This window comes from Rhamphochromis sp. 'chilingali', assembly GCF_963969265.1.
Source record: "Rhamphochromis sp. 'chilingali' genome assembly, chromosome: 21".
In the NCBI taxonomy this organism is placed as follows: Eukaryota; Metazoa; Chordata; class Actinopteri; order Cichliformes; family Cichlidae; genus Rhamphochromis; species Rhamphochromis sp. 'chilingali'.
Genome location: NC_137949.1, coordinates 5,718,751 through 5,731,227, shown reverse-complemented (window position 1 = coordinate 5,731,227; position 12,477 = coordinate 5,718,751). Strand labels below are relative to the sequence as shown.

The 12,477-nt window shown below is 39.7% G+C and overlaps 1 protein-coding gene across 1 annotated transcript; it reads right to left on the bottom strand.

Moving 5' to 3' along the window:
* Nucleotides 1-2,043: 2,043 nt before the first annotated feature.
* dtd2 (D-aminoacyl-tRNA deacylase 2) lies at nucleotides 2,044-3,301 on the bottom strand. The gene is made up of 3 exons (XM_080871513.1): nucleotides 2,970-3,301; nucleotides 2,605-2,674; nucleotides 2,044-2,499 (listed from the first exon to the last, which is right to left on the bottom strand). Exons 1-3 carry the CDS (start codon nucleotides 3,078-3,080, stop codon nucleotides 2,174-2,176), a joined length of 507 nt encoding a protein of 168 aa, XP_080727639.1. The 5' UTR covers nucleotides 3,081-3,301; the 3' UTR covers nucleotides 2,044-2,173.
* Between the last annotated feature and the right edge of the window lie 9,176 nt (nucleotides 3,302-12,477).

The window sequence follows — 12,477 nt, the reverse complement described above, 5'->3', positions numbered from 1 at the left end:
TACAGAGCCTTTATTCCCCCAGCTGTGTATTTTAATTAGGAAGTCATCAAATGACAGTATTATTTTAGTTTTGAAGACTTTATGTCCCAAATTATTATTGACTGTGATTTTTATTTATTTATTTTTCACTCTGATGCCTCAGATTTTTCTTGGTATGATTCACTGTTGCTTGGTGGCAAAGATATTTGATTCTTATGAGAAACATTGGGACAGGTGTCCAGTAGAAATGCACACATTATGAGATATCCTGAGAGGTACTTGTTCTGTCTACTTTGCTGTTTAACTTACTTTTCTTCATCTGCTGTCTGCCTTTCAGAGAGAATGGAGAAAACAAGAACAATGACCGATTTTAAAAGATAAGTAGACACATATTTATTCTATGACTGTATCAGAACTCTGATCGGTAACTCTTCTTATTTATTTAATTTTTTGTTATTATCTTTATTTAACTTTCAGTGAAGAGACGAAGGACGAAATAGCAAATGCTGTAAACTCATTAGAAAAAGATAAGTGTATGATTACTTTATATTATTATGGCAACTCCTCCTGAAACCAGCAGGTTTTGTAGTTGCTGAAATCATTTATTGACTTTCCTCTTGTCTTGTTTTTCTCTTTTTTGTTATTGTCTGTTATTGTCTTCTTTCCTTTTAACTTTCAGAGAAGAGAGCGAAACAGCATGTGCTGTAAACTCTCATTATAAAAAGACAAGTCTACATTTATTTTATATTATGATCACAACTGTTGGAAAATGGAAAAGCATAGCAAAAAGTGCTTCTATGAGTGAGCGTGAATGGGTGAACGAGGTAAATTGTATTGATATTTCAGCAGTCCAGCTTACTTACATCTATAGTGAGATGGTACAACAAGTTTCACATCTTATGTTATATGGCAGTGATAAAGTGTAGTATAAAAACTGTTTAACAAGATCGTATTAATGATTTCATTATATAGCTACATGATTACTGTCTGTGAGTTATAGTTCCTAGAATTGTACACATTTGTCCTGCAGCTGGGTAATTATCATGTTTAAATTTTGCCAGAACCACATCAATCTGAATGCAACAGCTGTGCAAATACCTGCAAGTAAATATACACAAATATGTAATTTTATTTAAATGTGTATGATTATTTTATTGGTATATTATTGTTTATTACTTTTGTTTTTTTATATTTGCTATTATATTTGTTTATTTTATGTGAATTAATAGGGTAATATAACCAAGAAAATGAAGTGCTAGAGTAGCAATATAACATCAAGTTTACACACATTAAAGTTAGGAGGTATTTTAAAAGTAGGGTGGAAGTTAGAGAGATTTGGGATCTCAAGTGCATCCCTTTGTTTACAAAGTAACTGAGTAATGCATTCCAGTGATCATCAGACAGTAACACAGCATGCTGAGATGGAGGAAAGAACAATAATGAAAGTAATGCTCTTATTAGTATCCAATAATTATTACAATTTATTCATTATAAGAATCAAAAGGGTTTATGGAAATATTTATGATGGACCACAAAACCCATGGAATCACAGTCATTCGGTTGTTTGATGGGTGTTTCGTAGGCCATGAGATTGATTGTTTATCCACAGTGAATGAGAAACAATTTTTGAGTGACTTGATTGAGTTTGGCAAAGCAGTGATTGTTAAAAGAATTAACAAGGCACACAATGTTATCATCATCTGAAGAAGCTGAAGAAATATAAATAAAACTTGAATATAAGAGAATCATCACTAAAGCATGTGGCATAGATTGTTTTGAGAGCATTTTTAAGCCTCACTGAAAAACAACATGCATGGCGACTTGTTCAGTTAGGCAAAACAATTATTCCAAGGCATGACTAAAAGAGTGCCAGCAGCTCCTCCCAGTCTAACTAAACAATAAATAAAAACAATACAGCACTCTGTCTGTGTCTGGCTGAGGGATTTCCATCCTTCTCTCTTCATTTTTCAGTTTTTCATGTGTTTGTAGAGACTGGTAGTGTCCCACAGTATCAGAAAGCCTTCATACACAATCCAGTTTTGGCCGATTACACAAACAACTGACAAATTCTAAATCTCTTTTATTTTGTTTATATTGAAAGATGCACAACTCAGATACGAGTACATCAGTCTTTCCAGCTGCATTGGTAGACACAATAGTATGACATGTTGTCTCTGAGATGGTGAGCTCAGCTTCAGAACTCCATCAGATGTGTGTATGGTCCATTGGTGTCAAGCTTCAGCACTTGTCTGTTACCATAGGTCCCGTGTTTTACTGTCACTTCAGCGCTGCTCTCAGCTACAGCAGCATTCAGCTCCTTCTCACACAGAGCAACGAATGCGCTGTACAGTCGCAGCCCATCCTCCTTGCTGATGTTGTTGTGGTACTGCATGCCTCTGCCTTTGGCCTTTCCTCCCAGCGTGGCCTGAGGGACAATCAGCAAACTCCCGGGAAGGTCCAACACTGACACCATCTTCCCAGAATCCGACTCGCTCAGCCGCAGGTTCAACAGCGTGGACACTGGACAGAGCGAGGACACAACTTTTTTTATCATCTGTGGAGGGATTCACAGGGAAGCAGGGGTTCACTATTAAGAACAAAGAAAAAAGTAAAAAATTCACTGACCCATCTTGGGTAGGATGTCATCTGTGGCTCCTTTGAAGAAGCAGATGTAGATCACCATCCCTCTTTCAATCTGAGAGTACAGATAAAAGCAGAAATGTTAAATACAGTAAAAATTATGTCCTTTCTCCAAGATGTTGCATCATGTGCAACACATATAAAGTCAAAATAAGAAAAGGTCTGACACACACATCCGTGAATCAATATATACATTACTTTGTATTTCTGAACTAGTAATTGATATTGATTTTGTCAATATTTACTTAATGTCTTTGTTTTATATTGATAGCTTTTTAAGCATATTATCAGTATTGCTAGCACTGATTGGTTTATGTCTGCAAAGCAGTGATAGAGAATGCGTCTCTCACCTGGACAAACTGAGCTTCGGAGTGTTCATCTGCTGGTTTCACCTGCAGCCTGGCCTGCAAACACTGCTGCAGTACCGTCCGGGCCACCGGATTGCAGCCTTTCTCCGTCATTACTGCCAGGCTTTAACTCCTGTCTCCTTTGTTTATACGTCTTAACAATCTCCACTTTTCAAAACAGTGCTTTAGCGTCCAGGAGAAACTGCTTAACATGTATAATATTAACTAACCGTCTCTCCCTAAAAGCGCTAAACCTCTCTAACACCTGAGAGAAATGAATGAGAAAAAAATGTGACCTATTTAACCCACTTCCGTGTCGACATTGGCTGTAACTGTTCAGAAATGTTCACGACTGCGCGCTACTTTCGCATACCGTCCTTACCTACTTGCCTTTTTCCTCTGTGTCGTCTTTAAACGGACTTTTCAGCACCTTTCACCACTCAGAGAATTAGTTCGGAGTTTCAGGATCAAAATAGGTGAGAAAAAATAAAGAATAATTTTTTTTTAATCCCCTGTTGTTGATACGTGTTTTTTTAATGTAAATTTTTAAGTGTTTCATAATATATATATATATATATTTAAAGACCTGTCCCTCCATAGGGTATCAGGTTACTGTATGAAAATAACATATTTTCATCTGTGTATCTTTTTTTTCTGTAATTGTTGAAATCTCCCATTCATTCACTGCTTTGCTTTATGCTGCCCTCTGCTGTTCAAACTATTTATGAATTTATAAGTGCTGTTTATTCCTTAATGTGAACATCATCAGTGAAGCAGCAGTCTTACAGAAACTTATCAACATCTACATTAAAGACTGTAGAGATATGGCCACCTGTCTTTGACTCTCAGCACGATCTTGCTGGAAGAGTGGGAGGAGAGGCTAATGCATATCCCAAGGTAACTCCAGACACCTTTGTGCAGAGATTATTCTGCAAGGCATCGCTAGTACTCCATGGAGGAGCCACATGCATCGAAATAAAGAATTCTGTCTTTGAATAATGAATTGTACAATAAATTATGCCTTTGTACATTCATTTACAAATACGTTTTTAAATAATTTTATTTATTCAGACATTACTAAATTAATTTATTATTTAACAATTTAATTTAAAATAAAAACTATTTTTATAAAAATGTTATTAAAAATTATATATATATATATATATATATATATATATATATATATATATATATATATATATATATATATATATATATATATATATATGTGTGTGTGTGTGTGTGTGTGTGTGTGTGTGTGTGTGTGTGTGTGTGTGTGTATTATATATATTACACAGAGAGAGAGAGAGAACACAGAACTTCAGTAGTAACTTTAACCCAACAATTATTCAGCTTAAGCAGTATTTATTTCTTTTTATTCCTATAAATTCCAGTCTTACGTGAATTCACTATTTGACTTCAGTTTTTGTGTTAAACTCCAGAGAGGTTTTCTTCTGTGAAATTAAGCCAAGAGAAACAAGATCTGAAAAAAAAGAAAAGATTTATACATAAAAACATTTGTTGATGAATGAATTACAGGCAAGGATATGCCCAAAGGTTTAGTTCCTCTGGATGTTTCCAAGAAAAATTGTTTTGTCACTCATCCAAGTGACTTCTCCAGTGTCACAGATGAGTGATGAAACATTTCTCCCACTGAAAACCATTGTGTCCAGCTGAATTCAATCAGTTTTTTCAGGTGAGTTGTTAGATACTGTGCTCATGAGGACAGTGGGTTTCAACTTGCAGCACACCACACAGTTGCCATATTTAATGAAAGATCAAAACACTTAATTGAGCAGAATTAAGTCCAAATGTAACACCTCACACGATGACACATCACACATGACCCAGCATTGTTCTAAGAATGCAAACTTTCTTATTAGAAGTTGCCACAGCTGCCAGAAAGGGACACGTTTCTGAATGATCTTAATCAGTAGTCACTGCTCTCTCTCTTGCTGCACGGACAATGTAACGTCTATGATAAGCGCCAAGGTTTGTGTCCTAGTCAGAATTACGCCATCCTTTGCTTCCAGGTTAGGGAAAAGTGGAACAGGAGATATTCAAATACAGCTGCTGGTGAGTTCTACAAAAACAAAATACAGTTTATAAAAACACTTGCAGGTGAATCACCACTGATTTATCAGTGACATTCATTTACTCAAAAACTACTGATCAGTGGATAACTGGAATTTATAGTTTATAATAAATGGAACTAAATATGCCAGATGTGCTGTGATGCTTGTGTGATTTTTAACAGGACCCTACAAAACTTTACACTACTCGTGCTACTTTACCAAAACGCTTGATGGCTAAGTGTGCAGTTCCTGCTGTAAATCGATTCACTCTTAAGATTCAGAAATCTAAGTGATAAGAGGCCGGAAATGTGTGCACTCGCTTATTAACGTAAATCAGTAGTTTCTAAATGCACCTAAATCCCCTGTGTATGGAAATCTTGATTCTGTTCATCTGGACGTACCTTTTTAAGTGGGAAAAACATCCATCCACAAAAGGTACGTCCAGATGAACAAAATCATCTTTTTGGGGTTAAACCAATAGTGTCACTGCCCTCTGCTAAGACTGAAGTCATTGCTGACCTTACTTTTCTCAATACTAAACTTTGTACTTTTATTTTAGCTTAAATGTAAACAACAGCACCAAAAAACAAACTTCTTAAAATGTCTTTTTTTCGTTTCTTTTTTCCTCAAAATAAATTGTGACCGGGCTTATTGGCTGAGGTGGTGGAGCAAAACAGCGACACGTTAAGTGTGATTGCTCAAGTTCCTGTATGAACCGAACAACTCTGAAAATCCAAGGAAAAGCTGAGTGTATTTTCTTTAAAGCTCCGATGGAATTTGATGGACTACCAGGACTTTATCACACAGGTATATGAAGAGTGGTATCACTAGAAGGTGTGCACACAATGTCTCACTTCATGGTTGCTCTTCACCAACCTCTGGTGTCACTTTGTAGTCACTTGTCTTATTATTGTCTTATTTGTTGCTTTTTAGGGTTTGTGAGCACAAGCAGAGGTTTTTGCTTGGGAAGTAACCGTGACCTCTTTTTGAGAGGCTTCTCTAACGTTTAATGGTCGTGAAATATGTCAAACTTTTCTCCTCTACTTTAACAGTTGAGAGCATTTTGAACACAGTGGACAAAAGGTGCGCATTGAGGATTTTGAACTATGGCGTTTCAGTGTTGTCGCTGCCTCGGATTCGTGGACACAGATCCTTATTCACTTAGCTGCTGTTTACAGTTTAAAAGTCTTCATCAGAACAAGCACTTATAGTTGTACTTTTCTCCTCAATGTCTTTGAAAAGTAAGAGCTGATAAACCAAATCCACTAAATGCACTTTCATCTTTAAGTTTGGTATAGTAATCTGTCTTAATCTATTTTGTGTTTGATTTATTATGTGGGGAAAAGTCCTGTCAGCCATGTACTGAGAGGGCTGTGGTCGTCCATTCATCCTGTTCTAATAAATGCAAATCTCAGGAGCACCTTTAGATCTGTTCAGTTTTATTCATATAGCACCAGTTAACAGTCAACAAATCCTGTCTCAAGTAACTTTATATTGTAAGGTAAAGACCCTACAGTGTTAATGTAGGACAAGTGTTCACTCCAATTCATTGATGAAGTGAATGCAAGTCAGTAATCAAAGGTGAGTTTTTGGCCATAACTGACTACATATGTATAGCATATCATGGGCCGGTGTCCTGCAGGTTTTTGATATTATCAAATGATCAGTTCATTACCAGGCTTCTGGAGAACTTTAAGACATGTTGAGGACGTCATTCAGCCATTTAAATCAGCTGTGTTGTATCATGGACACATCTAAAACCTGCAGGACACTGGCCCTCACAAAAAAAAATCTTAAAATGTACTTGCAGAACCAGGACATTACCTGGACATTTTCTATTTTTCTACAGATTCCTTTTTACAGTGTAAAGCAACACAGCTGTTTCCTCCAATAACTGATGGACTTTTTGCATATCGTAACATAAATATTCATACACTCAATACACTCAAAAAACAAGCATGAACCTTTCTGAGCATGGTTTTGTGTCTCTGCTTATAATTTGGTTACTAAGACAATAATGATCCTGACATGTGCTGTGTTCTCAGTCAGTGCCCATATAACACTTTTAAATATCTTATCATCAAGTACCTGCATCCTGCTGGAGAACTGTACGTAAAACACACAAACACACCAGTGAACACAGCTGCTGAACATCTGTATCTTCATAAACTCTGTTATCTTGTACCCGTCTCTGCATCTGTGTTCCAGTCTGGGATTTTGTCCCTCCTGCTCCCCCATCCAACACCTCCACTCCAAAGTAAGTTTCTGTGGTGCTTTGTGTCATGGACCCCGCCGTATTAGTCAGAGGTCCCTTTACTACAGTTCGGAGTTGCGGACCTTCAGTAATAGTAATAAATCACACAGCAATAGTACATTCACGTTGTTGTAAAAAGCATGATAATATATTAAGTAATCCAAAGTATTCAGAATACATTACTGTCATTGAGTAACGTAACGGAATACGTTACAGAATACATTTTGGGGCATGTATTCTGTATTCTGTAATGGAATACATTTTAAAAGTAACCTTCCCAACACTGTAAATGAACATTTGTTTTTTAAATTAATTTTTTTAATTATTTGACTATATATGAATATAGTGCTTGTGTATAAATACACAAACAATACACATATGCTTTCATGCTTTCAATTGTGTAATTTAAGTGATCTAGGTAGCTCTGTTTTAGAAGTTCAGTTCATGCTAGAAATGTGTTTTGGAGTTTGTACGTGTTTTGTCTCTAGGGGCCACCGCATATATTTATATATAAACATATATAAATAAAACCACTTTTTTTTTTTACATTAGTAATTCCTTTTGTACATAATTTGATATTATTTTTAATAATAAATTAATTAAAGCAACAAAACAACCTGAAGAGCCGGTTCGGAGCCGAAAGAGCCGGCTCTTTTTAGTGAGCCGAACTGAAAGAGCCGGTTCTCTAAAAACAGCCGGAAATCCCATCACTAGCAGGCAGGCAGAAGTGGTGGACCCAAAATGCAGGACTCTGAAAACGCAGCTTTATTGCTGGACAAACTCTTCGTAAAATAAAAGCCGCAAAACCGAGACTCTAAACAGAGGTGCTGGAGGACTGGACATAACAAACACACAGCAAGTTGAAGGTAACCGACGTTAACGACACGACAACAATAACTAACTGACAGGGACTAAAATACACTGGCAGGCACATGAGGAAACGAGGAACAGGTGGGCACACAGCTGGGACTCATTAGGCAAGACAAGACAAGGGAGTAAAGCAGAATACACTCACATGAGACAAGACCTTCAAAGTAAAACAGGAAATCCTCAACATGAACTCAGGGACACAAACAGGGCACAAGGGGAGGACACAGAATACCAAAATAAGAATAAACTAGAACAGAAGACAATAATCATACTAAACACAAAACGCTGGGTCAACGACCCAGCACCATGACACCATACCTTGGTTACATTTTTGAGTTGCACCTTGCACCTGAGGATGAAAAAAATGTCACAAAGTGGTGGGTAGCCTTATCCCTCACTAATGAGTCGAGAGTGAGACTGCCGGACAACACTGGAGCATTGCAGTACATGTCAGTTTTCAATGTGGAGGAAACTCTAAAGCACAACAAGAGCCCTGGAGAAATAGAAAAAAATTGCTAACCTCCTTGGCTTCTCCCATGAAACGATAGATAAGAGTGTCCACCAATGGCGTACTATCCATCTGGAATGAGACAAAAAATTTCTGGAGTGAGTTTTGGAAGTACAGGGATGCAGCTGATATCAACCCGTTTCAAGAACTTGCAAAGGCTGATGTGTCTGTATTGTCCTTGCCACACTCAAATGCTGAAGTTGAGAGAGTATTCAGCCAGATGAGTGTGGTAAAAAGCAAACAAAAAACACCAGCTGCCTGATAACGAGATGAGATGATGAGATAGCCTTTATTTGTCAGTTGCAGGTCTTTTGCCCACAACCGAGATGACAGACCTTGCCGACCGTACATAGAATACACCAACATCACATTGGGGAGACAGGTCAGGCCAGGTAGCGAGGAAAAAAAACATCGAAATGTGTAACACAAAAGGATAATACAGGAATGCACAGATATCAACACACCATAGCACAATAAACACAGACAAGCAACATGGGAAAGCGTTCCAGTGTGTACATCTGATCTGGGACCGCTGCAATCTTCGACTGCGCCTCCAGCTGACCCGATGTCCACATCAGAGGGGAGGTAAGCGTTGGAGGTGGCGTTGGATCCGGGGTAGGGAGGGTGATGCGTCAGTGAGTGCTTATCAGTATCAGTATATGTGTTTGCGTGTCCATAGTTCAGCTGAGACAGTGTCCTTCGCCCTGCCAGGCTAAGTAAACAGTCTTCCAGCCAACCCAGGTGGCCTTGTAGGGAATGGGAAGGAACAGTCTAAACACAGTCGTTATCAGGGAGTTTTTGTTCGGCTCCAGCCTTGAGCTCACAGCTGGCGCCAAAGGGGTAGCCGGATTATGATGGTAATTTTTCTTTTGCAACAACTCATGAGAATTTCAAAGCTGTTCTTTAACACTCCGACACTGGTCTCTCAATCTCCCGTTGGAGAACCGCAAGATTCCCATGATGGTATCAAACTTGCGTTCCGTGGTGTTGTCATTCTTTTGCTCAGAGAGCCGATTCTGAGAACTCACAACTGCAGTGAGCTGTTCTGCGAGGTGTTATTCTGAGTATTCACGGCAGCTGTAAGCGTCTCCAAGGTCTTAACCATGCTGCTTTCAATGAGCCTGTTCTGAGAAGTCGCGCCTCGTCCCATCGTTTCAATCCCAGCGGGCAGCCTTGGGGGGGTTTGAACAGCTCGTTCCGCTGTCTTAATTCTCCGATAAGCCAGGGCCAAGCCAGCTCCGATCAGGAAGAACCCTGTTATCATGGTTTCGAATAGATAGATATCTTCAGCGTCCTCGATCGACAGTCCCGCCAGGCACACGATCCTCCATTTCTGCCACCCGTCCATCGTGTATCCGGCAGGGAAGTCCCTCCAGGGCACTCGGGCTCTCCCGAGCCCAGACTTCTCATTGAGAAAAGGGTGTCAATAGCATTCAGAGACCAGTTGATCAAATCCATAATTCTCTTTAGGTTTTAGAAACAGACTGTGAGAGTGTGTTCCAGGGAAAGTAATACAAAAAACATGAGACTAGACAAGGACATAAGCAGGGAAGATAAGGGAGAGGAGAGGAGAAAAAGTGCATCCGCCTCCTCCGAGAGCCAAATACAATAATGTTTTGCAGCTTTTTGGCACATCAGCTGCTTACTCATTTAAGTCAAGTGCTGCAGTTGCTGAACATGAGATGAAAATGAGGATGACCTACTCTTTCTGTGAGCCAGCACAGCCTGTGTGTGTGTGTGTGTGTGTGGAGGGATGTCTGAAAAAACAAAACAAAGCAATCAGCCTGAATTAGGACCAGACTAATCCCCATCTTTTTTTCACATTGACACTGTTTATTTCTACTGTCTGTTTTTGGTCCATTTAGATTGCTAATGTAGTTTGTTAACAAAATGATGGTTAAAAACTTTTACCCTTAGTCTTGTGTGGTTTAAAACTACTTAAAAAGCGTGCCTATTTCGGGTCACTTTTGCCAGTCCCAAGCCCGAATAAAGGAGGAGGGTTGGAATTAAGATAAATGTAACTTGTAGTTCTAAATATATTCTAAATGCATTTAGGGTGTTTTTTACTCACTTTATGTCTTTTCCACGATGTTATTTCTCTTTCCTACAGCGTAGTTTACAAGCATGACCAATTATGCAAATTAGGCGATGGCATCACTTAGCGACTTCTAGAACAGCCTATAGTGATTTTCCATAATGAGGAGTTGACATTACTGCCCCAGTGCAAGATGTACATCATGTATTTGGAGCTGCTACCTGCAGTGTTCGTTCTCTGTCTTGCCTCTTGAGAGGTCAGCTCAGCTAAAGGTTTGCTTGCAGCTATGGTGGCAATGATCAAAAGTGTGAGGGCTTAATTTACAAGAGCTGTGTGCCTATGAATGGCAAGTGTAGGTGTGTTTTCTCTTTCCAGTGCTCTTTTACAAATGGAATGCAGCAGCCCTGTGAACCTCTGTGTCCTGTGATGTGCTGCTTCATTAACCAGATTCAGGATGTGCATTTATCTGATAGACTGTTCGTCTGCTTTGCTGACAGCCAGGTATAAAGCTTTACATAAACAGATACACTGCCACTGGATTTTGGAGGCCATTTCCCTAGCATAAAGTACCAAAGGTCTCTCGTTGCCTCAGTGTGTGAGACCACATACCACCAGGGAATGGCAGCCTTATTTAAAGGGTTTATATGAGTGATATCATCACAAACCCAGAGGGTTCATACGAGAGGCTGATCCAAAAGCAGACTCAAGAGCTGACTTACTTTTTGATCAAGCTTTATTTACACACCAAAACAAGGATTATCTGTACACGCGTGCACACACACACAAACACACACACATGGAGAGATTTCTGGCAAGCAGTTCTGAAAGAGAGGAAAGACTGCAGTGAGCTAAGACTTTATTACAGAAGGTAGCCGTGGTTTGGGGGATGCAGGACTGATCTGATTATGGTCAGAACCAGTCTGCTTGAGGAGAGGAGGGCTGTAGAGGCTGTGCAAAGGTTGGAGGTCGTTAAGTAGCGACATCATATTTTTTAGTTTGGCTGAAGAAGGGAGGCGTTGACTGGCATTCAGTGGGCACAACAGGGGAGGCCAGCAATTTGGATGGAGAGGAATTCTCCAGAGAAGCAGGGCTAATCAGAGTAGGAATGTTAGGAAAGGAGAATGTATCCGGCTGTGGAGCGGCAGGGAGGTGGTTAAGGAGTGACCACATGTCTTCCTGAATGTCAGCGAAACCAATAGGCTCTTTTTGGTGTTGAAAGAATGTGGCAGAAGAGGTAAATGATGTGGATAGAGACGTATATACAGGAGAAGCAGGGTTGGTCTGATTTAGGTGATGACCAGTGAGTGGAGAGGAGGGCTGCTGAGACTGCTCAGAAGTGAGGAGGGGGTCAAGCTGTTCCACCACTGACAGCAGTGCTTCATCAGTGTCACTGACAAAAGTGGCCTGGAGCTGGACGGGTGCAGCAGAGGAGGCCAGTGATGCAGATGGGGAGAAATCCACACGAGAAGCTGGGAGGACCGGATTTACTTGACACACAGGTGCATCAACTGTTGTCTGTGTGTTCTGCAGCTGCACACACGCTGACTGCTGATCAGGAAGGTTGGTAACAGCTGGCTGTCTCTGTGGCTGTTCAAGAGGCTCCTTCGCAACTGAATAGGAAGAAGATGGTTGTGTCTGAGCTGGCGTCACACAAAGCCTCTTGGCCTGTTGATCTTCCTGTTTAGGTTCAGATGCTGCACAAACAAACACAAACAAAAACACAGTAAGTCTTCTTTTGTTAACAGATTTCCGTCTTCTTTTCATCACAT